Source organism: Cebidichthys violaceus, unplaced genomic scaffold (genome assembly GCF_023349555.1).
Source record: "Cebidichthys violaceus isolate CVI_PGR_0920_01 unplaced genomic scaffold, fCebVio1.0.p SCAF_23, whole genome shotgun sequence".
NCBI lineage: Eukaryota > Metazoa > Chordata > Actinopteri > Perciformes > Stichaeidae > Cebidichthys > Cebidichthys violaceus.
The window spans coordinates 5312336-5334915 of record NW_027176406.1 but is presented as its reverse complement, the minus strand read 5'-3'; the positions used below and the strand labels follow the sequence as shown (position 1 = coordinate 5334915).

Genomic DNA, 22580 nt, shown 5'->3' with positions numbered 1-22580 from the left:
ATCGGAGAAAATGCCTCATGCACCACACACTTTAACAAAAAAAGAACAATAACAAAACACATACAGTCACACAGCCGTCCAAATTTACACAGTCACACTCACAGACCAGACTCAAACGCTAGTGTGGCAACGCTGAAACATATCTACCTAAAATCTGCTGATTGAACAAAATGAGAAAGTAGTTTTTCCAGATGTGTACACTCAGAAGTCCAGCTAAAACTAAATTTAAAACCCGAATATTGACAACGGGTAAAATATAAAACGCTGTCTTTTCCTTTTTTTATTATTATTATTTTTTTTATTTTTTTTTACACAAACTCTTTTCAAAAAGCTCCCTCCCTGTTCAAATATTACACCACCCAATCCTGACCTGGCCCCTTTCTAAACCCCCTCGAAGTGTAATATAAGCCAACGAGAATTGCAATACAATACAGGCACTGGAGAAAAACACCATAACAGAGACAAGTGAAGAGGACGAGACTCATTCAGATTTCAACCCATCCCCGGTCCAAACAATGTTTCCAAGAACAGAATCATAACTCACATCAACTATTATCAAACAAGAACAAAGATAAATCAAAACTGTTATTTCAGAGATTTCTGATTTCATTTGTTTGTCTTTTTTATTTTGTATTGTTGACAGTCTGCCCTCAGTGAATTTGAAGACAATTTGATGCAAAAACTAATTGGGAGCTCATTCCAGTCCCTTCAGCTAGTTCTGTTTTTTTTTACGAAACCTGATTCAAGTAACGGCTCCAGAAAGGTGTTACGTGTTTGTCTTATTCCCCTGATTGACCCCTTCCTGACTCGACCTGTTGACATTTGATCAAAACCGTTAAGTAAGATCAGAGTGCACTCAAGGGGGAACAGCAAGGGGGTCCTCATCTATTCGTTTAACTGATCCAGTAGTGTGACTGTTGTGGACAGGCCAATGATATCAACATTATGTCTCAAAGTGTAATACAAAGAATGGTGCGACACTTGTAGCGAAATCAAATTCCAAGTAAAGCTCAGAAACGGCAGGACCTTTCCCCTCATCTGCAAACAAGTTAATGTTGTAGTTGTAAGAGAAAAATACAAGGCAGGATGAAAACAACTGATTCTGTATTTGATAAATACTTGCTGGAACTATGATAATGCATATATTCAGGTTTTTTTTTTTTCATCACTAGCTACCTACCATGATTTAGGACAAGTAATTTAGCATAAAATATAGTGAGTTGTTTGGCGTAGACAGATGTGACGGAGTGTGATGTATGATGATTTAAAGACCAAAAGGAAGGATGAAAAAAAAAAAAGATCCAAAACAAACAGTTATTGTTGTATAAGAAAATACTTCTTTACAGTAGATACTAGGTGATGAAAAAAGGTCTGCACTGCTCCTACTCCTGGTTGTAAATGTCACTGGTTTGTCCACGTGTGCAGGCCAAAGAACATAATTGTCTGTTTAGGAAAGAGGTGTAAGGCAAACTGTACCTTCTCTGCTGAGAAATATACATGATTTACAGTATGGAAGTTGCCCCCCCCCCCCCGCCCTTTCATTTGTTCACTTACAACAATCAAAACAAAACAGAACATAAAAGACCAGTCTTCTTCACCACCTCAGATATCTGGCAGTTTCAAAACACCTCTGCACAGTCTGTCAGTACATTATCAGAGCATTTTCATAGTTATTGGGATGTCTTTACTCTTGCAATTCATCGTTGCGGCCACACACACTGTAAAAAGCAAGTGACAAAGGCAACTGTGCCAACCGGGGTCCTCTTTCTCCTGTTAGATATATCAGGCAGACAATGCCAGATTCCGAGGATATGACATCCAAGACAGTGAGACTATCCCCATGCGTTGTGTGTGTTCAGTCCACAGGGACAAAGCGACCTGTGAGCGCCCGTCCAGCGTTTGTACTCGATCCAAGGGTCCGTCACATCTACATACAGTCTGTGTCCCTCTGTGGTGCGTGGTCGGCAAACCCCTCTTTAGAGGAAGTGAAGTATTTTCCTTTTTTTTTCTCTCCTTTTTTTTGCAGTTATGTTTCAGTTGCTCCTCTCCTCAAAAAAGGTTCTCCTCAAAGATAGCCATTAAGTCACTTTGGAAATTCATGTCAATAGTTGCCGCCATCTGGAGAGAGAGAAAAAACAGCTAAGCATTTCCATTACGTAGCTCCTACAGCTAGAAATGTGAATACAATTACAATTTGTTATATCTTCTGTTAATTAAGAGTTCAAATTTAGCTTTTTATCTATGGTACACGTCTTTGATAATCTACTATCTTTTGTATTACGTTACAATAAATAACACTGAAGCCAAAGTTATACTTCCTGCGGCGGTCTGCATGACGTAGATTTTGTCATCAGAGGGTGTACGTGTAGGCTCTGTGCATAACAACTGGATAATGGAGAATGCGGATATTTAAATTTGCGCAGTAGTCTTTCTCTTGCTGGCCCCACCTGCAAGTTTCCTGCTCGGCCCTTTGACTTTACATTGTGATGATGTCACCGATATTTAAAATCATTTTTCACAGCCCACGGATAATTCTACTAATATAAAACCTCCATAGATAAAAAAAAAATAGAAAGAGTCATAATTGTTCTAGTTTGCAGTTTGAGCTGTTCTGACAACAGAGTAACAGAGTCACTACATTTATTTGACAATATTAGCAAGGGGCTCCTTTGCAGATTCAGATTCTTAATACAAAATATATAATTCAACTAATAAACTATAATGTATTATTAAATAATATATAATATAATATATAATTATTAAGTAAATTAAATAGTTAACTACTTTTACCAGCTGCAACATTTAAGTTTTGAATATATTAATGCATCAATAATTACGATCCAATGATGAATATATTATTCTGAAATGTTTTCATCCGCAGGTCAAACACTTCTGAAGCTCACAGGCCTGACAGGCCTGACACAGAGAGAGCAGACAGGCCGCAGTAGGATGGAGCACGCCTTGGGCAGTATTGATTCCAAAATAAAAAAAAGAATTCTGTCATTATGAAACTGTGGCAGAACAAATTAGATTATCATAGGCCACAGTAATCAATGGGAAACACTGTACATACACATTACAGTACATCATTTGCATACATGCAGCAGTGAAACAGACAAAACAAATCCAGTCAAATTTAGGTGTAAAAGGAGGAAGTAAAAAGAAAAAAAAGAAGAAAAAAAAGACTACTGGCCTTTTATGTAACATACACTAAAGTAACAAATTGCACATCCGTAGGTTGATGTCAAAATGTTTGGCTACAATGTGGTAGCATAGTGACTGTATAACAGAACAACTGCTCATCTGTGGTGTCCGCAGCAGTCCATGTACGTGTCTGTTTGGGAGCATAACCAAGGCTTAAAGAGTGTTAACGACAAGTAACTCACCGCTTCTCGCCTCCGCCTTTCCTGCTCTCGGCGGCGTGCTAGCTCCCTCTGTTGGTCAAGTGGGTTCTGTGCGGCAGGCTGAGGCGGTGTTGGGGGTTGAGGAGGCTGCTGAATGGCAGCTGGCTGGGGCTCCTGCTGCTGCTGCTGTTGTTGTTGCTGTTGTTGTTGCTGCTGCTGCTGCTGCTGCTGCTGCTGCTGCTGCTGTTGCTGTTGTTGTTGTTGTTGCTGTTGCTGCAGCTGCTGCTGCTGCTGTTGCGAAGGAGCTTGAATGTGTTGCTGCTCCAGACGCCTGCGTGGCTCCTCATGCACCCTTCTGCTTGGCTCCATGATGTCCTCTTCATCTCGACCTCTGGAAAACATTCAGGCCAATAATTGCCACCAGGTGAAAAACAAATACTTTTGACATTGCTGAAGGGGGTTCACATTTGGTTTCATCCTGGATGCGTCACAGGGAAAATGGATGTGCTAAATATAAAACTACAAGCAGAGAAAACAAGATCTACATCATGCATAATGATTTAAATAGAGAGGTTTTAGCTAAAGGAAACAAGCAGGTTTGTAATCTTGGTGGATATTAGGGGCAAATGATGGAACACTTTTGAGCAGCGCTTTCTCTGGATTTGGGGCTCACTATTGTTAAATAGACCATAGAACTGAGTATTGCTTTATCCAGCTATAGTGAAAGTCTATGGTGTGTCAATTACCGGCAATGGAATGCAGAATTTTTTCTTAAAATCTTGCCTAGTGCAGCCCAAAACAGGTAAACATATGGTGGCCAATAACTCTCTTATTAACTTTATAATCTTGTATTTCTGAAATAAAGGGTTATTATAAGCTTCAGCTTTTTGACCAAGTACTTTACATGAGGGTGATTAATGTGGGGTTCAATGATTACGATATTTTGATGATCACTGTCCTCTTGCAGAGTTGCTAAACAACATTAGCTTTGCTCTGTCATATTCAGATGAAGCAGGGTTAAGTGCATTGTTAAAACGACACTGTAAACATTTGATGGTTTGAACAAGAGTAGATGCCCATAAGTACTCTCTGATGCCAGTAGTTGTGGACTGACATCACGTACCACCAACCGATGGATATAATCGATGATAATCTTTTCTGGTTCAAATGTTGACGTCCAAAACAAGTCCTTAGTTACACTTTATTCTTAGTGGCTGTTGTGGTCCTACAATATTGCCACTAGAGGGCATAATACATCACCTCATAGTAGAGGGTTTCCTGTGTCATCTCTATCATCTGGCAGCCGATCCAAATACATTTGCAACTTGCATTTTTGTCTTTAGGTTATTACTGCGGCTGTGTTTTTAATGTTGACATCTGTACCTTGTTGATGTTGTTTGCATCAACAATAAAATATTTGACTTTTTAAAGGCAGTTGAGGCTTTGCTCAATCTATAATTACATGAACCCAACATAGACACAACTCACGATGGTGTGTGTTTAAATAATAGGTAAGCCCTTTCTGCCTGTAGAGGTGACAAGGCCCCTCAGATGAGTGGTTTCACATTTTTCAAAACTACATAGCAAGTCTAGTCGTTCTTGTTCTAAAATAGTTTTTCTATGATTGGGATTGTCAAGATTCTGTTCAAGATTCTCATATTTAGATTTATGGAGCAAATAAACAACTTTAAGACAGGTGTAACTACCTCATCAGGTGTCCCTAATGAGGTAACCATTGTCACCCTATATATTTTGTCTTTGGTCTTCTTCTGGACAAGCTTACCGTAGTTTGTCCTGCTCTCTGCGTAGTCTGTCTTTTTCCGCCTGCTCGGCTTGGGCCTTCAGAGCTTTCTCCCTCTCCTCTTTCTCCCGGGCAGCACGACGGAACTGCTCAAAACTGTCACTAGATGACTTCACTGCAGATAAGGGTGTAGATGTGGACTTTTGTGCCAGGCTGGCCCATGAGCCCATATTCTTCAGTTTCACATCCTGAGAAAACATTTAAGTAGAAATCATGATCAGAAATCTGGCAAAATGTAATACCATTAAGTTCATACATTAAGAACTGAAAGAGGATTATGACATTTCTTTTTTTAAAGTGACTATTTCACCCACCTGTACCTTTTTGGGGGCAATGGGCACCTTGGACTCCTGCTTGAACTTATCCTTTTCTTGCAGAGAGGAGGGCAGGCCACTGGATTCGGAGGAGCGGATGACAGGTCGCAAGCTGTCCATGGACTTCACATCTGCTCAACACAATGACACGCACGCACACACAGTCTCAATATCTTACATAGCTTCTTCTTTTCTGGCATTTTAACCACAGAAAGCTAGAGAAAATACAAGAAGTCTTGGGACTCACTCTGTTGGCCGTGGCCTGGTTGAGAAGGCTTGTTATCGGGCTGTTTATGATGGTCTGGTCTCATGGCAGGGTTAAATGGCTCTCCTCTCATCACTGGTGATGGAGAAAGTTTCTCCTCCTTTAGTACACCATGGCTCCCAGGGCCCCTCTGCTGCATGACAAGCAAATGGAGTCAAAGTCAGACACAGGCATGTGGAGACATAATGTTAGCCCTGCACTTAATGGTTTCTAAAAAAAGGGTTTCTCACCTTTTTGGGCTGCATGTTGTGAGGTGGGGACTGGTGAGAGACAGGTGGATACTGAGGAAGTTGTGGGGAATGCATCATGAGAGGTGATGGGTTGTCCCTTATGTGACCTGTCAACAGAAGGGAGCGGCATACAACTTCAGCCTACACAATATATTTGTACAGCAACAATTTTTGCTTCTACAATCAGATACACAATTTGTGTTAGTCTTGTCTTGTCTTGTCAAACTAACCAGCGTTGTAGGGGTCGGCCTTGATTGGGCGAGGGGAGGGCTGCTGCTGTTGCTGCTGAATGATCTGCTGTGCTTTGTTGCTGGGCATGGATACCTTGTGTTGTGATCCCTGGGACTGACCAGCTAGTCCTGGACCCTGCTGATAGTTCAGTTGTTGCTGTTGGGGCTGCTGTTGCTGCGGCTGAGAATGCTGCATGTGGCGGGCCTGGAGTTGAGGCATCTGTTGGGCCGGGGCCTGATGTGATGGGGCTGGCTGAGTGGTCTGCAAAGGGAGCTGGGGAGGAGGCAGTGTGGTCTGAGAGGATAGTTGAGATTGTCCCTGGACAGACTGCAGGAGAGAGATCTGTCCTGGTTGTTGTTGTTGTTGTTGTTGTTGTTGCTGCTGCTGCTGCTGCTGCTGCTGCTGCTGCTGTTGACGAGCCTGCGCCTGGAGCGACTGCATGGACTGCTGGGGCTGACGGGCTTGCTGGAACTGCTGCAGGTATAATTGTACTTGGTTCATAGGCGTTGTAGACCCTGGTTCTTCATCATCCTCCAGCAGCATCTGGGGAGGCTGGGAAGACAGCAAGCCCTGGGGTGTGAGTGTTGGAGGGGACAAGGGCCGCTGGTGCAGGGGCTGAGGAGGGTGGAGGATCTGAGAGGAAAGCTGGTGCTGTGGTGGTGGTGGTGCTGACTGGGGCTGGAGCTGCTGCTGCTGCTGCGGCGGCGGCTGCTGCTGGTGCTGCTGCTGCTGCTGCTGCTGCAGGGTTGGCTGCTGCTGAGGAGGTGCTGGTTGCTGCTGAGGGGGTTTGGGATGAAGAGGCGCGGCCTTGTGACTGGGTCGAGAAGGCTGCTGAGGCATGGAAATGTGCAAAGCTAAGGTTGCACAGTTCCAGGAAAGGAGGCAGAGACATAACACAAAATTAATACAAAACATTTTGTGCTTGTGATCCTTGACAGGTTTTATTTAATATTCATTTTGCTAAACTAAATGGGGACTGGTTGACTTTGTAAGAGCATTATTCTTGGAGGGATTGCAGTTACACCTACAGAAACAATGAAAATCCAAGTAGTGATTAGTATTGGATTTGTCAAAAGTGAAGCAGCCTGCATACACCCTTACCTGGAGATGTGAGGACGGGATGTTGGTTGAGGAAGGGGTGGGTCTCAGGGGACACTGGCCCAGCAGAATGAGCGTTGAGGTGTGGAGGTGCGGGCGAGGAGTTGCCTGTGTGGTGGGTTAGATGCATGAGGGGCTGGCCGAAGGGAGGCAGGGAGTCAAAGCTAGTCTCCAGTAACTGGGAAGACTCCAGAGCAGCTACAGGGGGAGCAATGAAGCCTGCTGGGGGTGGCTGAGGCTGCTGCTTCATCTGACTGCTGGACTGAAGGCCTGCTACTTGGGAATGAAGCCCAATCTGAGCAGGGCCACTCTGAATGTGTACATGAGGATGGGTCTTTTTTCCCTCCTTCACAGACTGGCCTTTCTTCTTCTGATGCTTAATTATTCCTAAAAAACAAATAAAGTGAAATTAAGATTAAGCACTTCATTTTTAATTTTGGGCATTTGAATTGCCATGTTTGCAGTAAGTCACCTGTCCCCTCAGCTTCGCTGTCTGTGCTGGAGCCACTGCTCTCTGAAGAGGATCCAGTCTTTTTGGAGGTAGCCATGGACTCCACAGGCTTCTCAACTGCAAACCAACAACTATGTGTTCATGGATTTCCAATGAAGCATAAATAAACTAAAGAATTACAGACTCGGGTGAATAACTAGCTTTGCTGGTTTTCTAGTGGGACTTACCATGAATCTTTTTCTTCTTGCGGAGGCAGGAAGACACATATCTCTCCAGCTCTCGCAGAGTGGAGGGTTTTAGCGTCTCAAAGTCAATCTCAATCTCATCAGGGTTTGAGTTTTTAAGTGAGGGCTCTCTGGACTGGATGATATGCACTACACGGCCGAGCTTGTCACCAGGAAGTTTGTTGATGTCCAAGCTTAGCTGCCTCTTCTCCTCGTACGTCATAGGCTTGCACTTTTCCCCCATTGCCGATGACCCAGCGCCCCCCAGATCGTCTTCCAGGCCAGGTACAGGCAGCAGGTTGGAGGGATGATTGCTTTTCATCCCTTCCTTTTTACTAGAGGCAAAACACAAATGTGTAATTAATCAATATGTAACACTTACTAGACTTTACCTATACAGTGAGTCTCTAGAAACACAGCTTAAAGGCTTCATAACTAAAAACAGACATATCTTAAAACTACAGGTGAAGAAAATATAACAGATCACCCACCAATCATAAAACATTCTGCAATGTAGGACTCAGAATCGAAAAAACTATCTCTCAACAAAACTGATTCAATTCAATACCAACCAATCATTTTAATACCACAATCAACTGTTTAAAGATTATATCTATTTACAGGACAAGCACTTCCTGTGTCCTCAGATGGCCGAGCATCCATAACTTAGCCTCAACCATGCCTGCAATTACACAGTGAAATAAAAAAAATGAAATAAAGAAGGTGGATACAAAATTGAGTATGGGTAAAATGGAATGCCACGCTGATGGTTAAAGAAATATCTAACATCAAAAAGATGCTCTAACAGACATCCTGACATGGATACAGTTCATACAAGTTTAATACCCACCTAGGTTTCTTCTTGGATACAACCTCTTTGTTGTTATTGTTATTAGTCTTTGTCTTCTTAGAGAGCTGCGGTACAAGTGTAGCATCCTGGATCTCATCTACAAGGCTAGACATGCCTCCTTTCTTCTTATGCTTTTCTTTTTTCTTCTCCTTCTTTTCCTTCTCTTTTCTCTTTGGTTTGCTGGCTTGTGGTTGGGACAAGGCAGCCAGCTGCTCATGGACAGCCTTCAACTGCATCAAGAGAGGAGACCAGTTCTCAACAACATCGTAACAAGAATTGGACAATGGATTTGCTGCCATCTTGAATCTACTCTAGTCACTGACCTGTTCCTGGAGCTCTGCCAACCTCTGGGCCCTTTCCTCTTCAGAGTCATCTGTTGAAGACTCGGACTCAGAGGACGAATCACTGGAGCTGTCTGTAGATGAAGCAACGTGGGCCAGAGGAGGCTGGGGCTTAACAGGGGCAGGATGGTGAAGTGTAGGAGCTGGGGCAGAAACTAGAGGCTTGCTCTCGGGTTCATCTGGCATCTTGGCAAAGCGCATCTCAAAGACATCCTATAAAATGAAAAGAAACAAAGAAGCTAAGCAAAGCATATGTGTACGTTTGTAGGAAGAGTGTCAAAACACCACAACTACAAACAATTGGAAGATGTGATGGACTGGGCATATATAAATATGGACAAACAAGCGCACACACACACACACACGGGCAACATTGCCTGCATGATAGCCAATATTTACCTGTAACTTTCGAGCCATAGCTACCACCTCGTGGTCTGGTGGATTGTATTTGTAGCAGTTGGAAAACATTAATCGTACGTCAGCAGCAAACTCCTGGGGTTCCCGGTATTGCCTGTTCTCCAGCTTGGCCTATTAAAACACATCAAGGATATGTATTACCTGCCATGTCACAAACCCTCTCTATTCAAAATCCTGTGGTATCGCTGAAAATATACAACATCTTCAACACACCTTGATGGAACTGAGGTCCATTGGATATTTGATGATATCGTGATAATCGTGTAGTCCCAGTGCATCCACATCAACAGGTTTGTAAAATGGCCAGGCATAACCAGCATGCTTCTTGGACAACATATCCCTAACCAGACTAGCACAGTAACCCAGCTGATCCTGTGGTTTGGGGCTATGACCTCCACTTGGTCCACTCAGTCCCATCACCATGCCTATGTGATGCTGGGAGTCTGGGGCATCCTTCTTTATCAGTTTTGTAGGCCGGGTGCTCTCTCGCCTGGGTAGTGTCTTCCCAGATTTGGACTCCGCTGGTGAAGACTCACTCAGTTGGTCATTTGCTGTGGGCGTTGTAGTGTCAGCTTTCCTTTTCTGGCTCTTTCTTTGCTAGACAGAGGTGAATACAAAGAGAGCAGAGAAATGGTGCAAAAGAGCAAAAAAAATAAGTGATTAGAATGAGTTGCGAAAACTTAACTAACCATGTCTAATGCCCCAAGCATCGTCAAAAACGTGCCCACCCGCCCAAGCATATGTCTCTGTGTCTATCAAACTCACTTTGGTCATGGTTATAGGGTTCTGCAGCATGGGGGCAGTGCTCTGGATGGATGCTGGGGGAAGGGAGGTCTGAGCAGGGGGAGGCACAGAAGTCATGATGGGACCTTGAGGAGCACAGTCCGATTGGCCCAGGGAGTAGGGAGCTCCAAGCTGTGGCGCGTGGCTGGGTAACATTGGGGGCACGTGGGACGGCAGGGCCTGCATCAAAGGCTGGGGAGGTAGTGAAGGCGGGCCCTGCACTGGTCCTCTGGTCAGCTGCGGTGCCGCTGAGAGATTTGACAGACCACGTGTTTGAGGAGTCGTGGACGATGAATCAATGATGGCCCCTGGTTTCAAGTTCAGACCTTGATGGGAGAAGAAGACACCTGGATAAATATCATGTCTCACAGAGGTCAGCCCAAAGAAAATGTGTTGATAGCGAAACATAGTGTAAAGCGGTGAATGACATACCTCCTTCCCTTCGGCCACGGCCACGGCCCTTCCCCGTCATGACAACAATTTCAGTTTCTTCCTCAGGCATTTCTGTGACCCTTTGGAGGAAAGCCTTCTCAAGAGATTCAGCCATTAAGACTATGTCGTCTCCAGGCTGCAGGGGGAGACAAATACGCTTAGCAAAAGTAGAGGCATATCAGAATCTTTGGCACTTGGCGTTAACATGACTCCAGTCTTACAACATTACCTTGTTGTATATGTAGCAGTTGGTAAACATCGTGTTGAAGTCTTGGATACATTCTTGGGCATTCCAGTAGTAACTGTTCTCAAGCCTTTTCTTGATTGTTCCCATGTCCATGGGAATTTTGATTATTGTGTAGTAGTCCTGAAAATAAGTTGCATAGAGGTAAGTTAACACTGGAATTAAGAAACATTCTCTATAGGCACAAATATTCTCTGGTCCAAAGGTAGTATAAATAAACTCAACTCAGTGGAATGAAAGATACAGTGTATAATGCATGTGAAAGTTGTTTTTACATATAAACAATAACAAATGGTACCATTTAGCATCTTCTAAAATGAGGAAGATGAGCCCTAATATCTCAAACAACCCTGTACACATACAGAAACGCAGAGGGGTGTACTTTGCACACAGCAATAACAATAAATCATCACAGTTCAACCTATAAGAAGCATATTGATGTACAGCCTAATGCATTTGCAGTTTTGAGGTACGTGGCATCATGCACACAGAGGGACAAAGCTAGCACTCACTGGCAGGTTGAGTTTGATCGCATCCACGGGTATATGAAAGGGCCAGGCAAACTGGTGCTTCCACAGGCCCTTCACCACCACCTTGAGCAGGTACTGCAGCTGATTGGTCTGGCGCTTTGGCCTGTTGGGATTGATGTACTCTGGGGGTGGGGGATTGCCCATTTGCTGGGCCTGCCCCTGGCCGCTGCTGCCGCTGCTGCCCGACATCTGTGCTGCATCCAGGCCGTCCCCCATTCTGACAGGGTTGGGCTCAGGCCCCAGAGCTGGAGCTTGAGCTGGAGCTGCAGGGGCAGGGGTAGTGGTGTTGGCAGGACACCAGTTCAGTCTTGGCCCCGGCACAGACTCCACTGACAGAGCACCACTGATCCCATTGCACTCCTCGCTGGACTCTCTGGAGAATGAAAAAAGCATAGTCATTAGTGTCTCTTTAAACAGCCTTCAATACAATTTACCGTTATTTTGTTAGTAACACAGTCATTTAAGTTTTATTTGAATCATTAATCAGCGCATTGTTAGGTGGACCTCTGATATCTAGCTTATTGTAATTGGATTGCAAAAGGCAGCGACATACTAGTCATTTAACACTGTTTTATTACTCTCCATTGGACCAATGGATGTATAAAGAGGACTGGATACAGTGTTGAAGGTGGCTCCCCATTTATTCCTAGGAAAGCTGCTCAGTGACGCATAAAGCAAAAGAAATTGACTTCCAAGTATAAAATTACACAGATCATCCAGCAATCTTCAGCATTTTACAACATTTAGGACGATGTTTCTGGTAGAGCGGCTGAGCACTGTTACTCAGCAAAAGTACATTTTAAATCCTTAATTACAAACTGGTTTGCCGTCTCTTTTTCGTGGATCTGACAACCCGCATTCTTTGTTCTCCATATGCTCCATTTTTGCTCATTCTACTCATGCTTGGCACCATGGCACGGCCCTCTACAGATTTTTTACAGCAAGCTACAAAGCTACTTTGTTGCGGTATTCTCTGAAACGCCAGAGGGCGGACAAACAAAATGTACTCGGATGAAGCAAGAAGACAACAAGTGCTACCGGCAAAACGCCATAAACCAACCTACACAATGCTGAGGAGGAATTGTAATCCACTGTAACTTTATACCACATATTCATGAAAAATAACCAATTGCCTTTACATACCTGTAAAGAAAGAAGTTGATATTAAATGCATTGTGGTGCGAGCCTCACTATGGCGAGTATAAACCAAGCTTAAGAGTAGTTAACGTTATGGTTAGGGCTCTTTCCATTGTAATTTTCTTCAAATTTTATGACTTTATCACCCTAAATAATGGGTAAAATAAGATTGTGTTATTGTGGTTAATGATGTAATTTATGGCGCTGTTAGATTGCTGCTAGACCGTGTCGTTAGTACAGGTGCGTGCCTTGCTGGTGCGAGCAGGGGAGACAGTTTTGGAAAGACTAAGTGCCAACAAATGTGGATTGAAGCAGAATATTTCACTCGAAAAAAACGTGAGTATATATTTTTGCAATAAATTATAACTTTTGGACTGAGGACAGACAATTAAAGAGACAAGAAAGGGCGCAATAAAGGAAGAGAAGGTGGACTATTGCATGCAGTGTTTCTGTAAGATATTAGAATAATTTAAATGTTAACGTTTTGAATAATACTTTGAAGCTTTAAACTATTCAGTGCAGCCCTAGTCATGGATATGATTTGGATTGTCATATTATAGATAAGATAATAATGTTTAAAGTACATGATGCTGTGGTACACAGACCTCCTCATAGTCCTCATCATCATAACAATCAATTACAAGCACTGAACTCCCACAAAGGTTACAACCACCAGCCTTTAGTTATGACTTAATATATAAAAGTTGATATCCTTCTTCTGACAATACAATAAATTCACTGTACTCAGAAGAGCTCAGAGGTTTGGCTCTTGCATGTGTGCGTGTGCTTTCAGTAGATCTGTCTTCTTACACTGTCTAAGGACCTGGGAGTGTTTAGGGATATGGGTGAGAGGGAGTTAGCGTCATCTGGCAGCTGGGAGACTGTGTTCCACTACGCAACGCTCAGTCCAGCATAATGTCCTCTCCAGGGCAGTCAGGGACATCTCATTCAAGATATACACAAGGCTGTTACGACAACAAGGCCAAACAATAAACTAGAAAACGTGACTAAAAATAGACATGTTCTGGGAAAAAGCAATGCGCATACGGTATTCAAGCCTCTATTAGAAACAAGTTGGTCCCCCAGTCTTGCAGACTTAAAACCAACCCCCACAACAGGGCCTTAAACATAAAGTATACACACACCACAGTATAGATCTGTGACTAATCTCATTCTTGATGAGTCACTTTCTGAGAAGAAGGAAGCAGTTTGCACACCACATGATCGCAGCCTTGGCCTCCCCGAGGCACTCGAACACAGTGGAGAATGTGACTAACTGACCGATATGTTGAATGACAACACATTAAAAAGAAATAACAAAACAAAAGAAAACATTTTAACACAGATGGAACTTATGTGGCTGGAGGCAAGAAAAACCTAACAAATAAATAAGCACAGAACTTGTCTAGGCCCAAGACACGAATGTGCAAAACTTTAAAGCTGAGGAAATTCTGTAAAAGTTTGCTAAATTGGCTTTACAAAGAGTTTAAAGAAATACAATTATTTGGAGTAATCAGCTTTAGTCGAACAACTTCAAGTGCCACCAGCGACTCTCAGCATAAACAGACATTTGTGTTGTATGGAAAACCCCTTACAGCGTCCACACATCACATCTGTGGGCTAACAGCAGGTATTCCAACCACATTTAACACAATGAGGAAGAAAAAACACATTTCTGACTCAGTCACTCAGTTTCAATATCTATCAAATTATCCCGGTGTGTTATGGCGAAATTTATTTTTATAGGAATCAATGGCAATAAATGGTGACAGGCCGAGTCACAGTACATGCTTTCAATTAGCTGTACCACCACATGGTTGGGATGTGACCATTAGTAGAACATGCACAAAAGCACAGCCCATTGAGCGTAGTGCAAACATGTTTTTAGTGAGATTTTCCAAAGCCATCAAATGTATTGGGATGTTGCAAGTCCTCTTATTTCTGGTACCTGGTGTTAGTCAACACAAGCTGTTACCAGAGCTCAATCAATACCTCTGACACAAAAAGGCTATTGCATTGGATTGCACAGGTGTTCGTGATATTGCGTCTACCTCAACATTTTCAGCCCCATTCCTTTCAGCTGGATATATTTCCAACAGCCTTCATTGTCAGGTCTATGACAACTGATCACTAAATGTGAAAGACATGACTACAGTTACAGAGAAGCTCAAAACATCTTTTCAACGTGACACATATTTCATTTGCAGGAACATTTCTTTCTAAAAGACAGAAATGTGACAAAAGGCCAAACCAACTGTCCTGGGTGAACATTAAGGAGTCAAGAGGAATTCATGCAATAACAGTTGAACTCAACAAACTAGAAAGACAATATTTAGGGAAGTTAGCAGGAAGGTAACCTCTCATTGCTAACCTGATAAGCTTACATGCTATAAAAAGTTTTTTTTATTATTCAATCATTCTGTTTAAATAGTATATTACTTTTTTTTTAAATTACTTTTGCCTTTATTATTAGATAGTACAGCCTAACCCTAAATACACAACCTCCCAGACCCTCAACCAACATCACAATACACACACGCGCACACACATCTCCACTTAAAAGAAAAGATTGTATATTTTTGTATTTAATACATATAAATACTGATCAATGATGCAGATGTAATGACTAAGTGGTAGAGGCAAATAATAGAAAAGCTAAAACAGTGGCAAGTAAAATGACACCACTTTACTGTAAAGAAGCCTTTAAAACCAGGAAAAGAATAAATGTTTTCTGATATAATGCCTAACCATTCTTGGAATCTTATGTGATGTCTCCATTTGGAGTTTGTAATTTTCCAGATAAAATCCGCTTATCATTGCTATAGATTTGTCAGGATGATGTCCAAGGAAAAGTTTTTGGAAAAGTGAATCAAATCCTATTGGTAACACAGAAGAATCAAACAGTCTGAAGAACACAGGTAGGTACAGTACAGATGGCTAAGGGACACTAAAGACAGACACACGTACACCATTAACAGCTCTGGAGTCGCCAATATAGGAAGTCTTCCACAAGGAAAAAGTCAAAGAAAGGTAGCCACAACATGAGCCTGGTACAGCTGGCCTCCAGTGAGTGAAGTCTCGTCATAGAAATAGTGCCAGATGGTTCCTTAATAGCTCATTAATATGAGCGATAAGCACACTCACAGCGACGGTCATTGACATTACAAAACTGCAACGACAAGTGTAAACACTTCTGGAAAGCTCGGATCCAAATCAACTCATCAAGTTTGTGATCTGCATGTTCAGGGTTGGACACGTTTTGTTTTACTTTCACACACAGAATTTGTGAAAAATAGTGAGGTACAAGACAATACACTCCCGCACTGCCCGTCATGAAAATGGAGACAGGTTTTAGCTATCGGCTTACACACTTCAATCAACTTGCAACATGTTACTACAGTAATACATTCTTAATGACTTGAGCCTACTATGTTCACCTGACAAATACCAGTTTTGAGAGACACACTGAAGGGAAATGCCTTTCATTCTCCCTTTGCTCTTCAGAAACCATTATGATGATATGCAAAAGGTTTTCATTCACCTTCAAAACACTTTCCACCAATACAGTAGGTTTACAGCCTACTCTGTTCTCGTCTGTCAAATGTAGTTACTGCAGTTTGTCAAGAAATAACCTCTTGCATCATGTCGCAATGTTATTTAAGGACAGTCTGTTGCAGGCATAAATGTAATTTAGGCCGTTTAACCCAAACAATCCCAGAGAGGAACAAGCCTCATTGTTAGGAATACACTCCACAGCTCAACGTTTCTTTGATGAAGTTCTTCTGTGTCTCAAGAAACATTGAGGATTATGCCAAATGATTACAGTGCAGTGGTTTGATTTGTGATGTGATGGGTCTTTTGCACCTGACAAGCCAAAAACAACAAACATGAACATGGTTGAATTGACTTGTTCTTTCAACAGATGTTGAAATAATATTGTCAAAGGGAACCTGCTGAGCCTGTTCTAGTTCCCTTTGTGTTTCCGTGAGCAACCCTAATACACTTACTACCAACGAAAGTAAAGTTTTACTTTTGGTTTGTCACCCTCTTCTGATATTAAAACATGTTTTTATTAGCAACTAATCTGTCTTTTCTGATGAATTGGTTAGTCTGTAAAATGTCAAAAAACCATGTATTTTCTGTCAATCAACTATTAAATGATTTGCCTAATTATTTTAGCAATAGATAGAAATTCCAAGTAAATGCAAGACAACAACCAGGAAACATTTCCTTGTGTAAGAGCAATGTTGGCATGCAAGACTAATCAAGTCCACAGAAGCCTCCAACAGGGGTCAATCAAGAGGTCCACTTCCTGTTGCTGCACGTCCTCCATTGCTCCCAGCTCTGGAATACCAGTTGATCTTTGACCTGGACATACATCACCGCAGACTGCTGTGGAATGTTTTCTGGGGAGGAAGTGGCTGAATACTGGGGGGGGGGGAGGGGAGGGGGGGGGGGATTCACATGTCACACCAGGTCCTGTGTACAGCCTCTCAGTGACTGTCCTACTTGGAAAGGAGAGGAAAAACATAACAAGATGTCTGCATCCCCAAACTATTAATCATTCATGTAGGGGGATTGGGGGATGATTTCAGACAAAAATGTAGGCCTGCAGACTCCACCTGAGGTCCTCACTAAGTGTCAGAATGATGGCCTGTGTTTTTCCTGAAAGTAAAAGGACTAAATAATGAATAAGACCACAATGACAAGGCATAGAACAACACTCTCTGCGTATTCACCGGCCTTTTCCTCTTTCATAAAACCACCATCAACACTGGTCAGGGAGCAGCTCTATCTGCCACTACACATCAACGTATTGATTCCATTGATGCTCTTCTTTACTGGCCTCTTTGCACTCATGTCTTAAATGTTTCTATTTTGGTTAGTAGATGACAAATGTGAGGGTATTTCTGTTTTATGAATTCAACCGAGTTCTGGGTTCATCCAGTTTCAGTGAAGTGAAAAGATTCCAGATTGGATCTGAATGTAAATAATGGACAGTTTGTCCTGATGTACACCAATGAGGTGAATACAGGCTATGGTCATTAACCCTCCCTGAAAATGTAGGCCAATAACAAAGACGAAGGAGATGTACACAAAAATAAAAGATAAGATAATCCCTAGACAATGTTAAATGATCACGGATTGATCCCTCATTTCAGCGATCTAGGATTCATTGTCAAGTTGGTGCAATACTTGTCATGCTTTCAGCACATAAAGCATAATGAAGTGAACCTGCGATGAGGGCACATGGTCTCCATGTGACAAGAACATCAAGGTAAAAGGTCACGATTTACTTTGCAGTGGTATCATCAGTCTGTTGTCTACTGACGTATGTACAAAAGAAATAAGGTGCATGTGAAAGATAAAAAGAAACCGCACTAAACAAATTAAATCATTGATTCTCATGGCTTTATAGTTAGTAAGAGCTGTCTTTCACCTACTGGCTCCAGCCATTAAGGGTCAACTAGAGCCAACAGAACAGGCCACACAAAAATTGGCAACGGTCAGCAAAAGACCCTCAACTGCAACCATATGGCACCTGAAGGGCAACTCTTGTACTCTCCAATAAAGCTGGTACGCAGCCAAGAATTGTATTTTATCCTTATTTTTCCAACTTGTGAATAATGACAGCCAGAGCAGGAGCAGCCATTTTATATGTGATTTGTTTTATAACCAAAATAAGGCTGCGTTAATCAAATTTATCATTCAAATACACAAACACGTGTGCTGCTATAAGCAACTGTGTAAATAAAGCTTTAATGAAAGCAACATAAATGGATTTATTCATACAAGCTTTTAATGTTTTATATTCATCATTATGTGTCTGATGATCCGTTAGGAAAAGGTTACGCTAAAAATCTGCATACCTAATTAATTAAGGATGTCACGGTGAACTTTCTTACTTTCTCCATTCATAAATCAATTATACATCTACCGGAGTACCAGCAATGCTAGGATTCAATCTAAATATGCTAATGAATCTTAAGCGCTAATATATACAACTGTAGAGAAATATTAGACAACAGTATCACGGTGATGTACACTGCAGCATAACAAGCTCTACACATTTCTCAAAATGGTACAGTGTGAGAGGCCGAGTACTGGCAAAGTAGTAACAATTATACACCGATAATATCAACGGCAAATTAGGGATGCAACATTGATAACTATTCTACCTTTGTCCACGTATCACGTGCCATCGGTCGGTTGCTTCCTTATGAGTACCACTGAAACTTGGCTTCAAGAAAAACTAATTTCTTCTTGGCAAGTGTACTGTACTTTTTTATTCTTGTTAATTCCAACGCCTACTTCTGGAAGCTTACCAATTCAAGAGTAACCACCCTGGCCTGTGTGACTTAAGTGTGTTTACAGACAAATGGCAGTTAAACACAAAAGAAAATATGGACAGCTTTGTTTACATCTGTCTTCTGGGTGTTCATTACAATGTTGTAAATCTCAATACGTTCCTCTAGTATTGATCATGAGCACTTCCTGAATGAGTCAGTGCGTGAGCAAAAGGGACTCGAATAGACTATCTATGAGTCAGGCCCATCAGAAAAAGGAAAAGGCAAGAATCATGTCAGCCCTTTCAGGTTTAACGTCCAGCTGGTTGGGATGAGTAAGCCAAACCCTGCCAGGAATCAGGAGACATTTTTACAACTGACACACACGCACACACGCGCACACGCACACACACACACACACACACACACACACACACACACACACACACACACAACCCCCTTCTTCCTCTGAACTAACCCTTCCTCCACACCCCCCCTCTCTCACCAGGGGGTAGGTTCATGGCTTCTGGCTGAAATCTGGATAACAATACCATTCTCAACACAACAAATCTAAACTGGATAGTCGTGCTGGGCCATATATAACTGGAGATAGTGCTAACCACATGATAGTTCCAAGAGCCACTACTCAAGGCTGTCTTTGATTTAACCTCGTCAGTTTTTCAACTATGTATTTCAAATGATAATATATTTGTATGTATGGCTGTAAAATCTTTAGTGACTCTGTTAAATGTCTGAAAACTTTGTAGGAGAGTCAACCTCACCAGATAACATTACCTTTTCACAGAGACTGAATGTGCAATTTTTTCCAGAAGGGCGTCCAGTTTTTGAAAATCCAGCAAATCGTTTGACTTGGCATGCATCTTGTAATCCATTTATGAACTCCACTAAATAGAAACCAAAAATTGGGCAAGAAGAATTACACAGAAGTTTGTTTTTTTCCTTTCTCTTATCCAAAACACAGGAGGGATTTATTTTTCAGGCTCCAGTATGTATCCTAAAATCCCACAGAGCACAACGCGTAATCCTTAGTGTTGTCCAAGCGAAGTTTGAGGATGGCTTGTTCCACACAAAAAAAGGCCCCGGCCTGGAAACAGTGGGTCCAGGCGGGGAGAAAAGGAAGCCTCCAGCCGGCCGGCTGCGTTAGCTGTGTGAACCGGTCCTCTCTCTACCCCATCCCCCTCTCAGTAGCACAACGGCCCAGTTGCCACAGGCTCTCCGCTCCATTGTGTGTCCTCTCCAGGGCCTCCCCAACTTAAATGGACACAAACTGAAAGCAAGACAGAGAGGGGAAGGCGAGAGAGGGCTCCGGTAAGATCCAGGAGGAGCACTTTATTCCTCTTGCTCGCTCTCTCACCCTCTCTCTCAAGCAAGAGGCAAGACCAGCATGCAGTTGCTCAACAGTAAAAATGGCTCTGCTGCTTCCTCATTCAGCCCACTCACTCACTCCTCCCTCCCTTCCTCCCTCCCTCCAACGCGCTTGCTCATTCCACCCCTCCCCGCTTTCCCATCAATAGCTTTAGGTGCTCGCTCTCTCTCTCCCTCTCTTGCTCACACTCTTACACCTTTAACACCCCACCCCCTTCCTGTCTTTTCCTCAGTCCATTTCATCATGCCCCACCCCCACTCACTCACCTCCCTTGGAGTGTCTTGTATGCCTCCCCCCACCAATTTAAGCCCCCCCCCCTTATCTGCACTCCACCCTGTCTTGATATAGATGTGGGAGATAATTCCCTGTAGGTTCAATACTACGAGTGACCCCTTTTCATATGATCATTTTGATACATTTACTAAGTAATAATAATAATAATCATATATGTTGGCCCTTATTGACCAATGCCATTCATATAGTGGCTGGACTACTCCAATACATATATTGGTCCACATCAACAATATTAACTCTGCTGTCCCAGAAACACTAGCATCTCTAAATCACATTAATTCAAGCAGAGAGACCGTGGTCAGGGTTACCAAAGTGACCACTTAACTAGCAAGGCCAAATCTATTGGAAAGTCATTATTGCAGCACTGCTATTAACATATTAAAATTACACAAAGTGGTACAATTAGATTTTTGTGTGAAACTACAGTAAATGACAAGTACATCTCTTGTAGCCACTTCACCCATAAAGCAAGCAACCATAAAGCTACATAGAAATCTTAAACTCAATACATTAAGCTAATTAGTATGTGCACGATGCCACCAACAACTTACATAAAAGAGGCTGCATCCTGTAAAAAGACTGCAGGTAAACTCGTGAATAATCTGAATTCAGGACATAACGTAGAGTGGTGGTCACACTGGGGACATGAAAGAAAACTGAAGTGATCCAATCATGGGACCATACGCCATGACTTCTTCAGCCAGAGCACCCTCCTGTATTGATGTTCAGGACATCCCAGTGACCAGGTAGCCACGTACAGAGCTCTCTTTTTTTCAAATTACATTACATTACATTACAGTCATTTAGCAGACGCTTTTATCCAAAGCGACTTACAATAAGTGCATTCAACATTGGTAATCAAAAGAACTACTAGTCTGATATGACGATTTTGATATCGTCATATCAAAAAATATGACGATAATGAGTCACAAAACTAAAAATTCTTAGCAGCTAAATACCAAGTAACCATTTTTGGATACACAAAGTATTGCATTTGAGTATCCACCACAGTATATCAAACTAGCCCCATTAAATGTCTACATAGCTATTAATAATATACATGCTACCAGAGGCAAGTTGAATCAGAGTCAGATAACCTATGAGATCAGGCAAGTATAGATCCATCAAGTACAAAATAGAGTCAACTCAGGTGACTTGTGAGTGCAATGCACAATGCTGGTTTTCCCTCAAAAAATAAAGTAGCTCATCTGTGCTGCAGCCAGACACTGACAACGTCCACACAGACCTAGTTCTCTGTCCACGTGCCATATGCACCATTCCCAAAGACAATACAGCAGCTGCGAAAGCGACAAAGCTCCAACCTACAGCAATTCAGAGGAGGCCAAACCGATGGCCCTGTCACTGGAAGGGTGGGGGGAGACTGCATTCAGACACAGGGGAGGGAGGGAGGGATGATAGCAAGAGGAAGGGGAAAAAAGGGTTGCATTTAGACTGGGGGTTGGGTCAGATGAAGAGGCAGAAGTGCACACAGAGACGAGACTCTGCGAGAAAGTCTGAGGCACTTCCATTAATCATCAGAGCACCGGAGAAGCTGAAGTCTACAGGGACACAGTGGAGAAAACAGGCAATCTGCCAACTTGACATGGTGTAGCACGCACTTATATATTCAGTTTTGTGAGGAAAAAAAACAATAGATAGGAGATGGGTGGAGATTACGTAGTAATAACAAAAGCCTTTTAGTCATTTGAGAATTAACAGAATCTAACGAGTAATGCTTCTGTAGTTCTGAAAGAAAGCTTGAACCATGCTAGAGACTAAAAGTCAGGATATCTCTGCCTGTATTTTTTTGACCATTATCTTTTAAACAGTCTGTTTTGAGTCCTCAGCTTTATTTTAGTGCCATACTGTACTAATTCACTGGAGTACTCCTTGAGCAACTTCACACTATGCATTTTAGAA

The 22580-nt window shown here is 42.4% G+C and overlaps 1 protein-coding gene across 3 annotated transcripts; it reads right to left on the bottom strand.

The window, feature by feature from the left end:
- Positions 1-1525: 1525 nt before the first annotated feature.
- brd4 (bromodomain containing 4) lies at positions 1526-20477 on the bottom strand. Of its 3 annotated transcripts, none has more exons than XM_068719104.1 (19): positions 19775-20477; positions 11538-11928; positions 11011-11148; positions 10782-10917; positions 10332-10675; positions 9780-10163; positions 9549-9677; positions 9132-9362; positions 8809-9038; positions 7962-8293; positions 7756-7851; positions 7287-7670; positions 6185-7039; positions 5955-6061; positions 5707-5854; positions 5460-5590; positions 5128-5333; positions 3387-3735; positions 1526-2118 (listed from the first exon to the last, which is right to left on the bottom strand). In XM_068719104.1, the coding sequence occupies exons 1-19, from the start codon at positions 19870-19872 to the stop codon at positions 2050-2052; spliced, it is 4758 nt and encodes a 1585-aa protein (XP_068575205.1). In that variant the 5' UTR covers positions 19873-20477; the 3' UTR covers positions 1526-2049. The 3 variants fall into 3 exon arrangements, with proteins under 3 accessions (XP_068575205.1, XP_068575204.1, XP_068575206.1); XM_068719103.1 differs by having other exon boundaries at positions 5707-5857; positions 19775-20476; XM_068719105.1 differs by having other exon boundaries at positions 5466-5590; positions 5707-5857; positions 19775-20476.
- Between the last annotated feature and the right edge of the window lie 2103 nt (positions 20478-22580).